The 22,309-nt window shown below is 25.4% G+C and overlaps 2 protein-coding genes across 5 annotated transcripts in view; one reads left to right on the top strand and one right to left on the bottom strand.

Moving 5' to 3' along the window:
* Positions 1–2,241, bottom strand: part of LOC127284541 (BAI1-associated protein 3) — a 95,619-nt gene extending 93,378 nt beyond the window's left edge. For 2 of the 3 annotated variants that reach the window (XM_051310015.1, XM_051310017.1), the window contains exon 1: positions 1,919–2,241. The gene's annotated coding sequence lies outside the window, so the exon portion shown is untranslated. The remainder of the gene's footprint in view (positions 1–1,918) is intronic. The other variant, XM_051310016.1, reaches the window with a different exon arrangement.
* Positions 2,242–19,092: 16,851 nt separating this feature from the next.
* On the top strand, positions 19,093–22,229 carry LOC127284451 (polyadenylate-binding protein-interacting protein 1). Of its 2 annotated transcripts, none has more exons than XM_051309890.1 (8): positions 19,093–19,895; positions 20,159–20,256; positions 20,353–20,631; positions 20,705–20,899; positions 20,987–21,099; positions 21,164–21,392; positions 21,471–21,778; positions 21,911–22,229. In XM_051309890.1, the coding sequence occupies exons 1-8, from the start codon at positions 19,748–19,750 to the stop codon at positions 22,014–22,016; spliced, it is 1,476 nt and encodes a 491-aa protein (XP_051165847.1). In that variant the 5' UTR covers positions 19,093–19,747; the 3' UTR covers positions 22,017–22,229. The 2 variants fall into 2 exon arrangements, with proteins under 2 accessions (XP_051165847.1, XP_051165846.1); XM_051309889.1 differs by having other exon boundaries at positions 19,095–19,895; positions 21,471–21,787.
* Positions 22,230–22,309: the final 80 nt, after the last annotated feature.

Raw genomic sequence — 22,309 nt, 5'->3', positions numbered from 1 at the left:
TTATTTCTAATTAAATGATTTATTTAATATCAAATTGAATGATTTATCATTAATTAAATGATTTATCATTAATTAAATGATTTGTCATTTCAAATTAAGTGATTTATTTTATTTCGAATTAAATGATTTATTTCATTTCAAATTAAATGATTTATGTCATTTCGAATTATTTTGCTGCGGTCATTTCTGTATATAAAATTAATTGACGATTATTTTTAAATGAATGAATTCTGGTATTCCCAATAGTTTGCTCTTAAAAATTTTAATTTATAAATTTAATAAAAAAAAAATCATTGAATTTCAGCGAAAAAAAACTGTACTATCTCTATATGTGAATTAGTAAAAACTTTACTGACTTTCACTTCTAACAATATAGTTGAATCAGTAAAAAAAAAATTGCAATGAAAATCAATCACAAAGAACTGAACTGTCATTTTTTTTCAATAATTACTATTATTTTTTACTATTCTAATTACTAATTAAGCATTACTAGTTGTAATTACTAATTAGTACCTAATTATTATTCTACTTTCCATATAATACAAAGTAAATGACAATTTGAATTATTATTATTATTTTAATATTCTGATTAATTCTAATTACTAATTAACTATTACTAATATTAATTACTAATTACTAATTACTATTTTATTTTTACTATAATTCAAATACAACTGAAATTTTAGTAATTTATTTATTATTATTATTTATTTTTTTTATTATTATTATTATCATTATTTTGATTTTTTAATTTTAATTACTAATGAACTATTATTAATATTAATTACTAATTAGTATCTAATTACTATTGTATTTTCACTGTAATGCAAAATAACTGAAATGTTAATTATTATAATATATAGATATATTTTATATTATTATTTCATTATTATTATTTTTATTGTTATTATTATTATATATTTGTTATTATTTTAAATTATTTTAATCAAGAGCCAAAAATTTTAAACGTTCAAATGAACAAAATATATTTTTTTTTAATCTATAAAGTATTAAAAATTATAATGTCAATGTATAATAAAACAGTAAATTAAACAATTATTAAATTAAATAACTTCTTTTTAGATATTTAAAACAATATTTTGTAATAAAATTCGTACTTAAAGAAGTTGCAAAAAAAATTTTGTTCATTTGAACGTTCAAAATTTTTTGGCTCATTTTTAATAATTGAAAAAAATGACTGAAAATTCACTTATTTTCGAGTGATTTTCTCTTTGAGATTTTACTGATTCGAAATTGTGAAAAGTGGGTGGCGAAATTTTTTACTGATTCAGTTCTAGAAGATAAAAAAATTTCAAAAAAAAAAAATACCTCCTCAATTTTTTGAACATAATAAACGAAAATTTCTTTTTTCAATAGAAAAATAGTTTAAAAAACTAAAATAATTCTAATAGGAGGGGAAAAAAAAAACAGTAAATTAAATATATTTATCAAGTTCATAATTTATATATATATATATCTCTCTTTGGATGAAATTTCACTTAATTCTTTTAAAAGAATATTAAAGAAAGAATATTCTTGTTAGAAAGAATAAAATCTAAATGAAAACTAGACAAGATAACTTGTCCGTCCCTCACTTATCACTGTGCTTGTTCTACATATAAACTTTTATTTCCCTCCCTTGAAAACCCTCTTCTCGCACATCTTATCTTCCCACGACCATTTTCTCCACTTGACAGTTAGAAACTTTACATGTATAATATAACTTGCAACATGTATTTATCATAAAAAGAGGAAATTGCAACATAATGTTGAAAAAAAAAAAGTTTCACTGGAACAGCGATATGTTTCATACTGAAACAGAGAAAGTTTTCCATATACCAGAGAAACATATAGTTGTTTCAAATAAAAAAATTTTTTTTTTTTTTTTTTCAAAAAAAAAGATAAAGAAACTACTTACAGTTGAGAATCAAGTGTACAATGACAATGATGTCACACAAACACATTAAAATAATTGTGAATAATAAACGTGTCCACGCGGCTTTACAAATTCGATTTCCGGCGGGTAAATTGAACTAATTAATTGAATCGCGAAGATAACGTGCGGCCTATGGGGAACATGCACACGATTTGTCGTTTGAGGGTATATATATATATGAAAGGGGTAAGTGAGAGGCTGTGAGATATAATAGAGAATGAGAGAGATAGGAGAGAGGACCACTTGTAGCGCCGGCGGATGACCGGGCGCGTAAACCAGACTGGCGGGTTGGCAAACAGGTGAGAGGGTCGCGTGTCTCACTTCCCTCTCCCTTTTATCATTCTATCTCTCTCTCTCTTAACCAACCTTCCTCTATACTCCCAGAAATCTTCTCCCCCATTTACAAACTCCCGGATAGCCATGGTTTCTCCCTCTCTTCAAACCCTATATATACTCTATATACAGGGGTTGCGTCAAGCGCTTGCGTCGAAAAGCTCGCCATCGATCTATTTCAAGCTTTCTCTCTCTCTCTCTCTCTTTCAACCCTATATATCCTTTTCTCTGTGTGTTGAGGCCAGGCCTAGCCTTCTTCCCTGCTGCCTGTTTCCTTCCTTGCCTGCGAGAGCAAGTGTAACTTGACAAGAGATATACTCTCTCTTCTTCGGGGGCATTTACGCTCTCTCAAGAGCCTGGGATTAAGAACGAAATGAAGGGTCTTGGTACATATATATATATATATATATATATATATGTGTGCTTTCATGGAAAACTTTTGATACAATCTCAACACAATAAAATGTTGTGTCCTACACGTACGAAAGATTAAACGTTATTTTTTTTCCCCCCCCCAAGGATTATTAATGTCGCTGTTTTAAAGCGAATCATATTGAAAGAGGAATAGGAAAAATAAACTATATTTTTCATTATAAAATTGATATTATATGCAAATGAATTGCTGTATATTCGAATATAGGGGGAAAGAGGATAAAAAAGAAAATGTTAGTTTAAGATAAGGTCTGAAAGTAAGACTTAATCTAAACTAAAATTTTTAAAATATTTTAATGCTATTTTTAATTCTAATTAACGAAAAACGGGAGATTTTTTTATTAAAATCTTAATTTAAGAAGCACTGGTCTTAAAATCAGCTACTTTTTCTATATAATTATTTTAAATTCAGTATATAAGGAGTACTAAATTTTAGCATTAAAAAAACTACTAAAAAAAAAATAAAGCTTAACCATTTCGTTAGTAAGGTAACTAATTAAATAGTTATTACAACAAATTAATGAAATCAACTAATAAAATAGTTATGCCAACTAATAAAAATAGTAAAAACTAATTTACTAACTAAAAATGGTCATCTCAAAAATGGTAATCCCAACCTATTTTTTCTTTCAATGTATATTTTATTTTAAGACAGACAAGAAGTCTTATTGTAATACAAAAAAGAAAAATTATTTCTAATACAAAAAGGAAGTCTTATACTAAGACAGAAAAGAATAATTATTCTAATACAAAAAAGAAGATGTATTCTCGTTCTAATACAGAAAAAAGTATGGTTTTAAGACAAGTACTGTCTTATTTTAAGACAGAAAAAAGTATTGTTTTAAGTCAGGAACTAAATCTTATTCTAAGTCAGAAAAAGTCTTATTCTATTAAAGAAAAAAGTATTGTTTTAAGACAGGAACTAACACAGAAAATTAAAAGGCATTAAAATAAGCTGCAACGCTTATTATTTTAATCCAATTTTGCTCATTTTAATACCAAAATGGATTAAAATAAGCAAAATTGGATTAAAATAATAAGCATTGCAGCTTATTTTAATGCCTTTTAATTTTCTGTGAAGTCTTATTTTAAGACAGAAAAGAATTCTTATTCTGAGACAGAAAAAAGTATTGTTTTTAAGAAAGGAAGTAAGTCTTATTTTAAGATAAAAAAGAAGTCTTATTCTAAGACAGAAAATTGTATAATTTTTAGATAGAAAAAAAATTCTCGTTCTAATACAGAAAAAGTATTGTTTTAAGACAAAAACTAAGTCTTATTTTAATACAGAAAAAAGTCTTATTCTATTAGAGAAAAGTTGTAATAAAAAACAGAAGCGGAATCTTATTTTAAGACAGAAAAGACGTATTTTAAAATAGAAGAGGCTTCTTATTTTTATATAGAATAAAGTCTCTTTTTAAACCTGGAACTAAATAGTACTTTAAGTCAGAAAAGAGTTCTTCATCTAATACAGAAAAGAAGTCTTATTCTGAGACAGAAAAAAGTGTTGTTTTAAGAATGGTAGTAAGTCTTATTTTAAGACAGAAAAAAGTATTGTTTTAGGAATGGTAGTAAGTCTTATTTTAAGACAGAAAAAAAGTATTATTCTAAGACAGAAAAATGTATAATTTTTAGATAGAAAAGAATTCTTGTTTTAATACAGAAAAAAGTATTGTTTTAAGACAAGAACTAAGTCTTATTTTAAGACAGAAAAAAAAATCTTATTCCATTACAGAAAAGTCATAATAAAAGAAAAAAGCGAAGTTACTTATTTTACAACAGAAAAGAATAAGTCTTACATTTATAAGAGAAAAAAAGATTTCATTTCTGTACAAAATTGAGATTTTCATTTTACATCATATTCTTGTTTAGTCAACGAAAAATTTTATCTGACTCAATATAAATGAATATTTAGAAAATGTTCTCCTATATATTATAAAATTCCAACGAAAAATTCTCAGACTTTATAATACCTATATCTATAATAAAATATTTCGAAAAATTTCTTCAATCCAAAAAATTCCTATGAAATAAAATTTTGAAATTTTCATTTTCAAAGATTTTCAATAAAATCTTGAGTTTTACCTCAATATATAGAAATTATATTCTTATTAAAAAAAAAAAAAGTTGACAACATTTCCACATTTAAGTGTGCATCATTATTATTTAAAACATAAATTATAGACTTAGTTCACCCTTCATTATTATACAGAATTTCGCAATTAAAGTCAAGAAGTTTAGTTAACGAGATAGGGAAATCGTAATCCCATAAAGTTGTAATTATATGAGTAATAATAATAATAATAATCGTAATATTACTACTTATAATAATAATAATAATAATAATAATAATAATAATAATAATAATAAGGCTAATAAGACCATTAATAAAAATGCTAATAATAGTAGTTATAATAATATTAATAATAATAATATTGTATAATAATAAAAATAATAAAAATAATAATAATACTAAAAATAATATCAATAATGATATAATAGAAACAATAATAATGAATAAAGAAAATTTGTAATTGCAAAAGAAAAAGAAAAATGATCATCATCTATTTAACCTATGTGATAATTAGCCCTCACAATAACTGACAACAAAAATCCATCCCTAATTTTTTAAATTAGTCCCCCTCCAAACTGTGCTTCATTTTCATTATAGGTGTTAAAATAAATCCGCACACGTCTGACTAAATCGAATTTTTCTACTTCAGATGAAAAACTGTATTTATTAACATATACAAAACATTACTAAATTCGATTTTACTATTTTGAATAAAAAAAAAAATTGGACAATATTTATAATTTTTCTATATTTTAGTAAAATATTTTTTTATGTTAAAAAGATTAAATTTACTAAAACTGCACTTAAAAAATATAATAGAGAGAAAAAATAACTTTTAGAAAAGATTATTTTTCTTCACAGCCTACTAGCCTATTTATTTAGCGTAAATAATTTTTTTATTTAATTCAAATAAAAATCTATTTAAATTAAATAAAAATTTATTTAAATCAAATAAATATTTATTAGGCTGTAAGACAAATATATCATTTCTCCGGGTGTATGAAAAAAAACTAAAGTTGTCTCTTTTCATGTGGACGGACACACATTTAGAATTTTTTTTTTTTTTTTATCTAAAAGTAAAATTCATTTAACCTATTCTGCCTTTTACAGAAAAAAAATACTTTGAAAAAAGTGATATTTAATTTAACACTCTTTATATAGTTATATGTATACGAATGAAAGTGAATAACATGTGATAATCAAATTTTTCCCTTACTATCTATGTTTATCAAAATGTTTATATTATTTACAGTTAAAACACAATGAAACAAATTGATTTTGCATTCATTGAAAATACAAAGGAAATTGTGAGATATATGTATTATTTTAATATACTAAAATGAATTAAAATACAATTTAAAAAAACAGATCCATCGCACTCAGAGAAATGGTATATTTGTTTCCGAGCCTACTAACTCATTTATTTGTTGCAAATATATTTTATTTCATTAAAATAAAAAATTTATTTGAGCCAAAGAAAAATTTATTTCTGACAAATAAAATTTTTATTTACGCCAAATAAATAAGTTAGTAGGCTCTGAGACAAATATATCTTTATTTAATTCAAATATATTTTATTTGGTTCAAATAAATCATTTCTCTGGGTGCGGAAATTAAAATAATTCATCAAAAAAGATTAAAATTTTAAACTTTAAAAGAAAATCGAGGGGGAATTTACTCAGGTAGTCAAGTGTACAATCTTTCTGTAATACTTGTGTAATATCGTGTAATACCGTGTAATAATTCGTTATTACGCACTCAGAGAAATGGTATATTTGTCTCCGAGCCTACTAACTCATTTATTTGTTGCTAATATATTTCATTTCATTGAAATAAAAAATTTATTTGAGCCAAAGTAAAATTTATTTCTGACAAATAAAATTTTTATTTACGCCAAATAAATAAGTTAGTAGGCTCTGAGACAAATATACGTTTATTTAACTCAAATATATTTTATTTGGTTCAAATAAATCATTTCTCTGGGTGCGGTGCTGTAATAACGCAAAAAAGTCTGTAATAATGTGTAATACTCTGTAATAACGTGTAATGCTTAGTAATAAGGGTAATATGAGGTGTATTACCGGTAGTCAAGTGTACACGTTTTTAACTAGTAAATTCCCCCTCGAAGAAAATTAATGTAAAAACATTTATTATTTTTACCAAATTGAAAAAATAAAATTAATAAAAAAAAAAATAGATTACTTTAATCTTTAATGGTATATATTAATTTAATCAGCGCAATGCTTTTTAATATCTCATAGTTTGCTGAGTGAGAAAAAAAAAGAAATAAATAATTGACAAATAGAAAAGAAAATAATATTTGACATAAAGAATCTAAGTCCTTGAATGTCACAATTTTTTTTTTCTCCTTATAATCTAGAAAGAAAATCCGAATTCTGAGCGATTTACATATCGATTGTCTTTATGAATAATGTATCGCGTCTTTGATAACTCCATTGTAATTTCAATATACGCAAAATCCAAAATTCAAAAGTGATGAAAAATATACAAAAGATCCATTATTATTATTATTTGTTATTACTATGATAATAATTATTTTTTTTATTATTTTTATTAATATTATTCTTTTTTTTATTATTTTTATTAATATTATTCTTTTTTTTATTATTTTTATTAATATTATTCTTTTTTTTATTATTTTTTAATAAAATGTTAAAGATTTCGTAAAATAATTCCATAGGGAGTATATTCAAGAAGTACAACAAAGGTTTATAAAAAAAGAAAACCCTAAAGAAAATAGATAAAAGAAAATTTCACTATGGTGCTAAACAAATTCTAATAAAAAAAAAAAAAGAAATCCTGACACTGTTCTATGTTTTATTTAATTTGAAAGGACATTAAAATCCTGGAGTTATATACATATATATACTGGAAAAAGAGAGAGAGTGAGAAACAATGTCGTAAAATTTCCACACGCCTTTTAAACACGAACATTACATTGATTCTCGCAACCATTTTTATAATCTAATTGCGACTTTTAAATGAGACTCATAATATATATACTTTCATTAATTTAGCAGTGAAATTTGCACAATTCAAAATTTCTTCAACTATTTAGGTCAAGAGAAGCTCAACCATTAACGTCAATTGTAATTTCTTTGGTCAGAATAGATTCTCCTCACCACTCTTTAATCTCTTTTCCAGGATGTATATATTCTCAAGAAGAAAGATGCGCTCCCTGAACAATTACTTGTCTCACTCGACAATTCTACATTTTCACTATTAGGTATATAGTTATAACTTTTTTTTCCATCGAATTAAAGTCACGAGAAATAAATTTCATTGCTTGTAATGTGCGTTTGAACAAAAAAATTTTGTATTTGATTTTTTTTTTAAATAATAAAATATAAAAAAATCATCTTTTTTTTATTAATAATAAAATATTTAAAAAATCATCTATTTTTTTATTAATAATAATTATATTATATTATTATTATTATTATTATTATTATTATTATTATTATTATTATTATTATTATTATAAACATATTATTATAATAATCATAATTATTATAAAGTTATTATAAATTTGAATTAGTGAGAATTTGTTTACTAATTTAAATTAGTAAAATATTTATACTAATTTTTTAGTCATTTTTCACTTAAAAAACAAAAAAAAAATTACTAAATCAAATAGTAAATAATAACAATAATTTATTTCATTGTATGCCTTTTTCAAAGACCTTTAGAGCTAAATCAAATAGTAATATTTAACTGAAAATTAGTGAAAATTTTTACTAATTTGAATTATAGTGAACGAATTCTCTTTTAATTAAACTTTACATCAAATTATATATAATATTGGTTTTAAAGCCGCAAATAAATATTTATTTGTTTCAAAAAAAATTTTAATTGGTTTAAATAAATTTTATTTGATTTAAATAAAAATTTATTTGCGCTATAATAAAATATTATTTGTGAGAAATTAAATTATTTTTATTTTAAAACAAAAAAAGTTATTAGTCTCTGAGACAAATATATTTTTATCTCATTAAAATAAATTTTATTTGTCTCAACTAAATGCAAAATAAAATATTTCTCTGCACTCAGAAAAAAATTCATTTGAAGCAACCAAATTTTGGTTAAATCAACAAAATAAATGCATTGATATACAGTTAACCAAACATTTGGTTGCATAAACCAAACGTTTATTTAGATCAATCAAATTTTTTTTTTGTTCAAAAAATTTATTAAAATAAACCAAACAGTTATTTAGATCAATTAAATATTTATTTGAATTAAACAAATTTTGTTTGAACTAACCAAAAAATTGGGTAAATATAAAAAATATTACATTTGGTTCAAACATATCTTTTTTCTGAGTGTAAGTATAGTGAGTTTATATATAATTTTATATAATAATAATAATAAAAATATAAACAAAAAACAAATATTTTCTTTTTAATTTTTCCATTTAATTTTATTTATTTAATTTTGAATAATGATAATAATATTAATAATAATTAGAATGATTTCGTGTATATGTTTAATTATGCCACTTATGTTCATCATTTCATCGGTGTATATATAGTTGGTATATATATATAGGATTCGCAATAAAATGTCGGGAATAAATTCTCTACAGCATCCTAACAAAAACGAAGAAATGGGTACAAAGCTGCGGAATTGGAATTGCAGTTCAATTCCTTGAGGAAGGCTCTTAGATGTTATTTCTTTAGTAGATATAGTTTCTTGATATCTTTGCTTTTTCTTTTTTTTTCTTTTATTTATTTTTTTTTGCATTAGAATTTCGAAGATATAACAAAATATGTTGAAAAAAAAATATATATTCTATAACATCATTTTTTTCGATATATATACACCTACACACACATACTATATATCCGTCTTACTTTCAATATTTTCAGCTTTTCTGCGCAAAAGTTCACGGATGAACGGATAAGAGGATTGAGACCTGATAAACTTCATCAAACGAACTTGACCACCTGCGTGGAGATGTAACGCTATTGAATCCACTTTTTTTTTATTATAAAAAAAAGGGGGGAGGAGGGGAAAATCTATTCGAAATGGTACAAAAACTCATTATTGCTGATTATTTTCAAATCCTAAAACCAAAAAAAGAAAAAACGAGAAGAAAAAAATAAAATTAGTTTTATTAAATTTTTTTTTTATTATTATTATTATTTAATTAAGAAATATATTTCCAAAGTTTCGATTATTAAATATTTTACGAAGGTGAATGAAATATTAAGTACTCTTTTTTTGGGGTGAATGTGTTTGATACTATTTGATCATTTAATAAAGAGAAAAAAATATTATAGACAAAAAATATAATATGAAAAAAAAAATTACGAAAATAAAATTTATTAAAAAGTGAAGGAAAATTTTTCTCAAAAGAAAATAAATTAGTTATGGAATATCTTTTTTTCTTTTAACACGTAACTACATCTTACATAAATCTGACCTTTGATTAAAATTTTCTTTAATTAAACCAGAGTAGAAGAAATACTTTATCAAACTTGAGAGCTTCGTTAGCAGCAAATCGTTGATTTATTCTCATTCAAAGATTTATCGTTTCATGTTTTGAATTTCTAATTGACTAATCAAGAATTTAAATAAGCCATCAAAAAAAAATTGCTATATCTGTATAAATTTCCTAACATGAGAATTAATATTAATTGCGAAATAAAACAAAAGGAAACTATTTATCGATTCAAATCATAGAAAATTAAAATTAATTACTTTTTAAATTACCCGTGTGGAAAAGTGATGTGGGCCCCCAGCGGGGGCCCTTATGGATCGCCCTCATGCCATGAGGGCCGCATATGGATGATCCATAGGGGCCCCTCATGGAAACGACATGCTCATCGATGAGGGCGCCCGCATGGGCGATCCATGAGGGTGCCCCTACGGGCGCCCTTATGGGCCCTCACGTTTGCCCTCATCTTGCCCTCAAGTTTGCCATAATGTTTTTTAATCAATAATATTAATAATAAAAGTTAATTAATAATAAATAAGCTTAAGTTATGAATAAATAACATATTTATTTAATAATTATTCAATTTTAAATTAAATTCTTACTCAAATTGAATTTATTAATTAACGTTCTAATTAATTAACTGTCGGATATAATTAAAAGTAATAATAAATAAATTAATTAAAAAATTAAAAAATATGTAATTTATGCATACTATTAACGGATATTTTCATTTTTCAATTAATTCATACATAGAATTAATGATTAAACGCAAACCTGAGAAATAAATAAATCTAACGCATGGGGGGAATCGAACCTACGACCTACGGACTATGAGTCTAACGCTTTACCAACTACGCTACGCACGCTACTTCAAAACGAATGCTAACTTCTTGATGCTATTTAAACTTGAAAAATACCTAACAAAGAAAAGTGCTTAACATCATTTAGTTAAAGTTAAGATATTAAATTATATTTTCCAATCAAATCCAATTTATAAAATATAATTAATTATATGCTTTATGATTATTATCATGAATCATCTCAGGTGAATTTTCAAAAAAAGTGTAAATATATTTTTATTAAAAACACGTTTTTCGTTGTTTTGAATCATTGGAAACATTCATTTTTTGTTGATAAAAAAATATTTGATTTTTGGACTTAGAAAATTTTGCTAATCGATCATGAGGGCGATCCATGCGGGCCCCTACGGTGGCCCTCATCTATTTTGCCATAAGTGTGAGTGTTATTTTCAAAAAAGTGTAAATATATTTTTATTAAAAACACGTTTTTCGTTGTTTTGAATCATTGGAAACATTCATTTTTTGTTGATAAAAAAATATTTGATTTTTGGACTTAGAAAATTTTGCTAATCGATCATGAGGGCGATCCATGCGGGGCCCCTACGGTGCCCCTCATGGATTAGCCATATGGATCAGCCCTCATGGGCCCCCGCCGGGGGCCCCGAACTCTTGAGGGCAAGATCGTGGCTTTTTCCACACGGGTATAATTAATTACTTTTTAAATTATTTTTAATTGATATTTAAAATTATAATAAATTACATAAGTACTTAAAATTTAATAATTACAAAAAAAAGTTATTAACAAAAAAAAGTTTCTATATTCAAAAGACAAAAAAAAATACAAGTAATATAAATTAATTAAATAAAAAAAATTAATTACAAAAAAAAAATTATTTGACCATGAAAAAAATATCCTGTTGACCATAACAACTATATCGAGTGATTTGTCTTTCATAGTAAATTAATTAAACATTTGTTGAAGCATATATATCGATCTTGTTTACAAAAACCCAAAACGCAGGACAGGTAAATTACTTCATTAATTGGATGTTCGGTTCACGGGAATTTACGAAGCAGGAAATGACTGCGACGTATCTAAAAGCGTTTTAATTGACCTTTTGATGAATGTTCTTTATTGCTATTTTATTTTACGTATCAAATATAATCGGAAAAAAGAAAGTTTTTTTTCAACTCAATTACTTTTTGGAAAATTCTAACTTAAAATTATAAATTAGAAATAAATTAATTGCAATTTATTTCTTTAAAATTTTCTCAACTATAGAATATAATAAATTAAGATGCCAAATAATATTCTTTTTTTTTCCTCAAAGAAAAAAGAAAATTCAAAAATAATTTTAAATTACGAAAAAAAAAAAAAAATATGCAAAATGCTAAAAAGGTAATTTTAACAGTATCTCTTTAATTTCAAAAAGTAGGGTAAAAAGTTTTTCGTTGTCACGTCACGTTTTCTCTTTCTAACACCCACCTTTCTGAGGAACAAATCCTCCCTAAGCTAGTAACAGTAGAACTGTCAATTCGAAAGGGCAGGAATTTAGGTCAGAGTCACCGGTACATATTGCTTTTTTTTTTATATAGTCCCTCCCCAACTTTATTAGCATAGTTTGCCCTTTAGAATTAATAATTCGCATATAAATTAAGTTCACTTCATTTTCCAAATTTCTTTTCGCGAAAATTTTTTTCTCTACATTTTTTAAATCTATTTTTTTCAGAAAAAAAAAATTATTAAATTATAACAATATAAACATTTATAAATAATTTTGAGAATAAAATTTCCAGGATATATATATATATATATATACATATTTTTCTACAACACGTGGGTGATGTGAAAATTTAATCAAATAAAAATGTTTATTTTCCCCACACACCGAATTAAGAATATAACAACTAATTATAAAGTGCGCATGGAATTATATAAAACAACTTCTGCAAATATAAATTTATTTTACATCGAAAATGAAGTTATATTAATTAAATTCATCTCATTAAGAAATATATATATATCTTTCTATATTATAAAAAGATTTCGCCGCCACCGCCGCTGTTTCAGAAATTTTGACCTACGACCTACCTAAAATTTGAGGTTATGTTCGTTTATAGACTCTAAATATAGCCGCAAGTTCCCTTCCCTCCCCCACCGGAAATGACCTAAATTTTGAGGTTATGTTCGTTTCAAGGCTCTGAATATAGCCGCAAGTCCCCCCTCCCTCCTCTCATTTCCCCTCCTCCGTCAAAAATGACCTAAATTTTGAGAGTATGTTCGTATCAATACTCTGAATATAGCCGCAAGTCCTCTCCCCTCCCCCGCCAGAAATGACCTAAATTTTGAGGTTATGTTCGTTTCAAGGCTCTGAATATAGCCGCAAGTCCCCTCCCCTCCCCCGCCAGAAATGACCTAAATTTTGAAGTTATGTTCGTTTTAAGACTCTGAATATAGCCGCAAGTCCCCCCTCTCTCCTCTCATTTCCCCTCCGCCGCCAAAAATGACCTAAATTTTGAGGTTATGTTTGTTTTAAGACCCTAATAAAGCAGTAAGTCCTTCCCCCTTCCCTCATCTCTCTCTGTATTTCCCGCCAAAAAGGACATAAATTTTAAGGTTATGTAAATTTCAAGACTGTCAATATAGCCGCAAGTGGGGGTGGAGTTCCCGCCAAAAATGACTTGAATTTAAAGGTTATGTTCGTTTCAAGACTTTTTAATAATTTATTGGTTTTTAGGCAATTTCATTGAAATTATTTTTAAAAATAATTTCTTAATGTCGATTTTAATTTATTTAATTATTTATTTATTATTAATTTAATTAATTTATTAATTGAAATTTAATAATTTTAATTTTAATAATATTTATTCAGATTTCAATGAATTTGTAATAATAATTCTTGGAAATAGGTGGTTTATTTGGAAAAATAAAATCAATGGAAAATTTAAAAAGAAATGATTAAAACAGGGGGTTGGAGGGGATCGGGGCCCCCCTAGTATATATATATATAATTTTCACAACGCGTAAAAAATTCACAAAAATCAAATAAATAATAAGTATTCTTTTTTTTATCCCTCCTGGAAATGATATTCATTTCTAATTAAAAAATTACCAAAAAAAATTAATTTTTCATATTAAAAATTTAGATTTAAATTTTTAAAAAAAGTTACTATTATTTATGAATGTAAAATTTTTTTTTTTTTCTAGGAAAATTTTCACAATTGAGAAATTTTGAGACAAATAAGTGGTCCTTGTGTGGTTATAACACTGTTTATGCAACTGCATGTTTCTGGCACCTCCATTGAAACGTTGATGGGGTCAAAGAGAAACAAAAGAAGAAGAGAAAATCAACCCTCTGGTCCATACAATTACTCTACATGAAAAAAAAAATTTTTTAAAAACTTTTTTTTCACATTATTTAAGTTCTCTATCAATAATATATAGAATCTAGGAAAAAAAAGGAGTGCGAAAAAAAGAACGAGACACCGGAAATTTCGTATTAGATTGAATGAAGGAATTATCTCGCTTTCTCTCTCTTAAAGGCGGTTCAATTTGAGTCATCTTTTATTCCTTTACAAGTTGAAAGGATATTGGATCCTGTGGAGACTGATCAAGTCCAGTCGGAAATATGTTAGATAAGCTAATGTTCTAATGATAAGATCACTTCAGTTTCATATATAAATTTTTTTTTTTACCCGTTCGGGTAATATAAACCAATTTCTTTAAAATCCAGATATTTTTATTTTTATTCTAGTCAATGATCTTTTGATAAAATTTGAAGAAATACAATTTTCACTATTCCGAACCATATACACAACGCGATTTTTATTATCAAAAAAAAAAAAAAAACATTACAAATATCCTCAAAAAACAAAAATCAATAAAATTTTGTAAAAACAAATGGAAAATATCTGAAAACAAATGAAAATAAAATTGTAAAAACAGTGGAAATAGAAAACAAATGAAAATAATTATTTTTAAAAATATATATATGTATAATCGATAAAAACAAATAAAACTAAAGAGTAAATTTAAAAAAAATTAATTTTGATATTAACATTTTTTAAATGAATGGTTTTTTTTTCACAAAATAAACTTGTTTCGAAATTTGAATGAATAAATTGAATGGAAAAATGTAAAAACACACAGGTTTTGAAAATAAAAATGTTCCACGTGTGGTGAAAAGCATTTGCAAATTTGTCTTAATGACGAAATTTGCTCGACCTGACGAATATGAATGTGTAGGTGTATATATATCAAAAAGCAAGAAAGATTAAAAAAAAAAAAAAAAAAACGAATATGAATGAGAATAACCTGCTCCTATTTCTTTTTAACCTCAAAGTAAAATTTAATCCCTTACGATTTAAATGACGACAAAATTCTGTTAAAAAAAAAAAAAAAAAAAAAAAATCGTCTGATTTTAGAAATTCTTTCCTTTTCAATTTTTTTCACAAATACTAAAGTAATAATTCTACATAATAAAAAAGCATTTATTTTTTCATTAGATTTCCTTTATACAAAAAAAATTAAAATTAAAAATTAAAATATATAGTAATAATAAATAATAATATATTAATAATAACAATAAAAATAATAATTATTATTGTTGTATTATTATTATAATAATTATTATTATATTATATTATATTTATTTATTAATATTATATTTTATTAATATTTATATTATCATATTATTATTATCATAATTATTCAATTTGTTATCAAGAATTTTTTATCAAAAAAAAAATTGAAATATGTGGAAAAAAATTTTTTTTTATCGTGAGAAATTAAGAATAAAAAATATTTCCAATACAGAGAGTGAGAGAAAATGAGAATATTGAGATTCTCTTTTCATTTCGAATTGAAAAAAAAAACTAGTTGGTACTTATTTCAATTGTTGTAAATTGTTCAACCAAAATATATAGTCGTCTTTTTTTTGGGGAATGAACGCTTCCCCTGATAAAAAGAAAGATTAAAACGAATATAAAAAAAAAGAAGTTGAGAAAAAACGCTATCGGAACATTCTATCGAAGATCGATGCATTTTAATGCTTCCTATATGTATGGTCAGAAATGTTTTCCTTTTTTTGGAAGAAAATGTAAATGGGGATAAGTTTAAAAACGTTAATATCAGTTATTATACAAAGAGAATTATTTTCCATTTACTTTTCTATATTATTCAAAAAATTTTATCTTATTTTTACTAAAAATTGAAGAAAAAATATTTTAGTAAAAATATAAATATCTAGAAAATAATATACCTGATCTTATTTTTTTACAATTTTGTATTTTATTTTATTTTAATAATATTTATTATTATTATTTAATTATAATAATAAAATTATTATTATTATTTAATTATAATAATAAATATTATTAAAATAAAAAATTATAAAAATATTAAAAAATCCCTGATGATTTAATTTAAATTCTTATGCAACGATAAATAAATTGTTTAATTAATTATATAACAAGAAAATCGTTCAATTTTCTGAGTGAAGTTCTTTGAGTGTATTATTTTTAAGAAAAAAAATCTTTTAAAATTGAAAAATACCTACATGAACACTAAACTCTATCTATTGGAGAAATATTTATTCCCAGTTTCAAATTATCGACTGCAAAGCAGCTTACTATCTTTCCGACCAAAGATCATTTCGACTGTATTAGAATTTTTTTATTTCTGAAATACATTATTATTGATTAATTTTAAAAATTAAAAAAACAAAAAAAATATTTAAAAAAAATTAAATAGACTTATCTTTGTTGTATTGTAAACAAACAACTTATTTCTTATTCACTGAATATGTAATAAATAAATAAAAAAACATCACACGAAAAAATTGCAATTGCCGAAATTAATTAATTAATAATTAATTAATTTCAAAGAAACTAATACAGGACTTTTAAAAATCTATTATGTCACTATTTTTTTAAATTGTCAAAATATACCTATAAATGCCTTAAAAAATCAAAATTGTAAAAAATAATATTAAAATACATTATATAGACAACATATAGAAAAATTAAATAATTTTCTGAAACAATACAAATTATAAAGATTAATTAAAAATATATAAAAAAGTTCATCTCACCACGATGACTGAAAAAATAATTTTATAATTGTTAAACAAAACATGAAATGAAATAAAACATCAATAACAAAATACCAAATAATAAAAATAATTAGAAACAACATAGTGACACAAAAATAAAATACATGCATATAACCTATTATTTCTTTCACGCCCAAAAGAATTCCTAATTTTCCTACCTATAGCTATATTTAATTAAAAGGGTATAAATATTATATATATATACGAACAGTAAAAAAACATTGACAAATATTAGTGATTATATTATTAATAAATTAATAAGAAATAAATTTATTAATTTTTTATTAATAAGAAACATCAAATTTTTGCCAATGTTTGTCACTATGTTGTCAAATTCCTTCCCTGTTTAACAATAATTTTTATAGTAATTATTACTGTAATTATTTTTTATTTGAAATAATTTTTGAAATAAAATTTTATTATAATTTACTCCCGAATAATAATTATTATTTATTTTTGAAAAATATTACTCTAATTAGTAATGATTTTAGTTATTCGCGAATAAAAACAGGGAAGGGTTTTAATAAAAAAAAAAAAGACTCACCGATCGCGGATTCCAACGGAGAGTCACGGCAGCAGCAGCAGCATCCTCTGGTCCTCTTTCCTTTCCTTCAAAATTCTTCAACTGCCTGGAAAATATTCAAAAAATGGTTAAATAAACGGAATAATTTTAATAATGGTGATATAATTAGAAAATATTTTATGAAAATTAATTAACATACAATTAACTGCGACTCAGCTATACAAGATCTCCTCCAGGAGCTGCTCCGCAACAAACTCCTATTTTTTCCAAGAAAACACACACACAAACACTTATTTAAGGAAAACTTTACCTACATCGCGGAAATTACTACTTTATTATTTTTAATTAATCGCAACATTAACACAACTGCTCTAAAACTTTAAAAAAAATATCAGCACACTCTAATAGCAATTTATGAATCCCGAAGTTTGCTAGATTTTGATATCCACATCTTCGATTTAGCAGGATTACGACACAAATTCACTTTTAATATAATTTAATATTTGTAAATTGTTTTAAATATTATGCAAAAAAGCACACAGTTCAGAAAATAACGAACTTTTGCAAAGAAAAACAAATTGGCGGGAATATGAGGCTATCTCGAAACTCAAGGTCATTGTCGTATGTATACTTGAAGACATTAGAAAAAAAGTAAAAAACGCGACATTTTTCAACAAAATATCCCCTGCGCGGGATGATTAAAGCTTATAATGACACGGAAAAATCTTTACTAACAATATAATTATTAGGATTGGCTAAATACTGGCACGATACCCGTTATTGTAGCACTGAGAAAAAACACGGCGACTTTAATCGACACGAATCAATAACTTAGAGCAAAATTATTTATCACTAAGACAAGAAACACTTGGAAAATTAATAAATTACTAGCACAACACTCACTAACTTTAAAATTTACAACAATACTAGACATAATTTCGGAAAACTTGAGAAAAACACATGGATTTAACACCAAACAGCAACTCTGCTTCTCCTTTGATTTGTATCCAATTTTCGCCACTAGGTGACTCTGACATGACTCTGATATAGGCGCGCAGATTTAAATAAAGCCTGAAGTAAATCAATAATTAGATTTATATTTTTCTTATATAATAAAGTAAAAATAAATTTAACTACAAATTTTAATTAAATTAATAACACCTTTTTATTACAAATAGTTTTAACTATTAATCTATTTAAAGAAATGAAGAACAATTTTAAATCTTTCAGATTGACCAGAAGCACGGTCGTATACATATACACCTGTATATACGACCGTGACCAGAAGTGACTGTGATTGGTTCTCGCATAACCTCTCCTAATCTCATTGGTTCAACAATTGGAAGTTTAATATCTCTATGCCAATCAACTCCTAGCGGAGGGATATGAAAATATCCATAAAGCTTTTTCAAAATGGTAGCTACCTTTCTTTGTATACAAGTGCCATGACAGAAAAACATATAGCGCAAGTGTGAGTGCATTGTTAATATCAGTTACAGTGTATCAAAATTGATAAATGGAGCATTGACCTACTATAGAGAACCGGAAAATCTTCTGGTATTCATATTAAATACCGGTTAACTGTTAATATGTTAATTCAATATCAACTTCTCGTAACGTTTGACTATAGAGAAGAAAGGTTTAAGCTACTCGGCAATAGAGCGTTTTAATTAATGCATTAGTGTGTTTTGCTTCCCACCCCATCCATAGAAAACATTACTGCATCTAGTCTAAACATTTGAAACTTGAAATAGAAGGTGAAAGGTGAAATCTATCTTTTCATCACAAGTAAAAGTGTATTGTCAATTGAGTGCCGAATTATTCGTGTTTCAATTCAACATTTGCAAATTATCTATTGAATGACACACCTTTTCGTATACTTTATTCTTTCATCAATTTAATAATCGTTAGTATACGAATTTATTTTAACATGTGCTATTCCTTAAAATTGAAATTTTGTTGTTAAAACATTCCAATAATAAAGTGATTCTTTTATCATTTTTGCCTGATACTTGAACCGTATTGATTATTTTCAAACATATATTTGTGAGATAAATTGTTTTTAAAAAAACAAAAAAATGGATAATACTGGATCAGATGGAACTGGATTTCCCAATAATAGTCATCGTGGAATAGGTCGTGGACGTGGACGTGGTTCAGGTGGAAAAACAGAAAATAAACCCCTGAGAAGACCACAAGATGCTACAGCAGCAGCTCCAGCAACAGGTAAATAAATTTTAATAAATAGTTATTCTTTTGTTTTTCATAAAGTTCCAATCTTCTTTTATATGAATATTTCAGAATCAAAAAATAATTGAGCTCGACAACATGACAGATAGTTAGTAACATAACCTTTAAAATACTTAATTTTATTTTTTCATGTATTTTAAATTGACTAGTGAAATTATAACAAAAAAAAACAAAAATGTTGCACAAAATTAAAAATGTTTATTTTTCACAAAATAACAATTATTTTTACATAATTCCAGAGAGTGCAGTCAACGCCGAAGTTGTGAAAAATTCAAAACTTTCCGCCTCGGCTAAGGAATTTGTTCCTCAAAGTTATAATCCTACATTAGCTACAGGGGTAAGTCTCTTTTAATTAAAGAATACTTTAAAATTATTGACAATTACAGAAATATATGATTTAAATGAAAATTTTTATTTCTTTTTTTAAAACAAGACACAGTCATCATATAGTGCTCGTAATCTACAAGATCGTATACAATTGGCTAGACAGGGTCAATCGACACAATCTAATTATCAACGACGACATCAATCATCATCTGGCGGGCATTATCAACATTCTCAATACTCAGGTCAGCAATCGCATGGACAGCAAATGATGTATCAACAACAATACGAAGATGCTTCTCAATATCAAGGTTACAATTATCAGCATGGAAGTCAAGACTTTGGTTATAAAGATGGAGGTTCTGGTGATTATGTTGATAAACATCAGGTATTTTATTTTTCTCAAGAAATAATTTTAAAGTAATCAATTTCTGTATTAAAGAAGGAAATTTTTTTTTTAGACAACAAGAAGAGAGATTAACCATCAATTAGCGGATTATGAAGGGACGTTACGACATCTTGATCATGTAATGAAAACTTTAACATTGGATCCCGGACGATTTGATGCATTGTTAATTCGTCTTGTGAATAATTTAAAACCATATTTGGATCAACCTAGCCAATCGCAAGAAATTGCTAGTATGATTGTTCAACAGGTATGGTTTATTTAAAAAAAAAAAAAAAAAACTCCACTTTAATAATTTTTTATTAATGATTAATATATGAAAAAATGATTGTTTTAGTCAATCAACGAAACGAACTTTCGATACAGTGGTGCAAGAATTTGTACGAGTCTTGTTGCTGTCACTCCCTCTGAGGTTTCACCTTCTATTTTCAAGAATATGCTATTAACACGGTAAATAATTGAGTAATTATTAATCACTAATATATTTACTAATTTTTTTGTTTTTCGTTTTCAGTTGTCAGGAACAGACAGATATGTTGTCAACTTCTTGGCAACAGGCAAAAAATCATAGTGACATGGAGGAAAAACAATGTCACGGTTTGATATTGTTTCTCGCTGAATTGGTAATTCAAATGGAATCAGTGTTGGCAGTTTCGTTGGGAAAATTATTAGTGCAACTTATATCTGGCGTTTTAATGAATCCAACACCTAATTCTGCCAAGAATATTTGTCAAGCTTTAAAGGTTTTAAAAAATTTGAAAATTTTTTTCTATTTCTATAATCGAAAAAAAAGAAAATTTATAAATATTTTTAATTTCTAGCTGGCTGGACCAACACTTGAAAATGATTCTAGCAGCAAGAAGGAAATGGAATTTGTAATGCAAAAATTAACAAAACTTGTCACTGAAGGTCGTGTTGATTCACACGTGGGACGAATGGTACAAGGTGTTAATAATTTACGAAATGATAATTGGGGCAATTCAGTGAAAAATGAAACTGAAATAAATACTGATACTGCAATTCAACAATCTAATGAGCCTGTTTTTTATGGACCTGATGGAAATATTCTTTCCGCTGAAGAGAGTAAATTTTTACAAGAACTTGCTGAATCAACGCCAGAATTGGAAGAGTATGACACGTACTGTATTTAAATTTTATTTTGGTTTATTCCCTCCCCTTTATATTTATTTTTCACTGTTATTTGAATTTTATCCTAAAAGAAAAGAAACTATTCTTGAATATAACAATTAATTAATTGCAGTGATACTGATCTTGAGAACGAGATGGCAAAATGGGATGACGAGGAAGACGAAATTGCTTCAGCTTATGAAGAATTTTTGAATATAAGTAATAATACATGTCGATAGTTGATTTATCAATCCAGGCCATAAATATTAATTATTGGAGTGAAAATATTTATTTTCTACATAAGTGCAAGCTGAAATTTATTGATTTCTTTAAGAAATGTATTAATCAGAGGGTGTCCATTTTTAGTTATTTTTTTAATTTGAAGAGAATAAAAGGTATGTAGTGCTAAAACAGCAAATTAGATGAAATAAATGCATCAGTCATAAATTATATATATATAGGTATATATATACATTATGGGAAAACAACCGTTGAAAAATAAACCTCCTTTTTTTGTATTTCAATTCATTTT

This window comes from Leptopilina boulardi, unplaced genomic scaffold (assembly GCF_019393585.1).
Source record: "Leptopilina boulardi isolate dan_hultmark-lab unplaced genomic scaffold, ZJU_Lbou_2.1 LbouV2_325, whole genome shotgun sequence".
Taxonomy (NCBI): domain Eukaryota; kingdom Metazoa; phylum Arthropoda; class Insecta; order Hymenoptera; family Figitidae; genus Leptopilina; species Leptopilina boulardi.
Note: the sequence above shows the minus strand (reverse complement) of the source record. Positions and strands in the feature narration are given on the sequence as shown.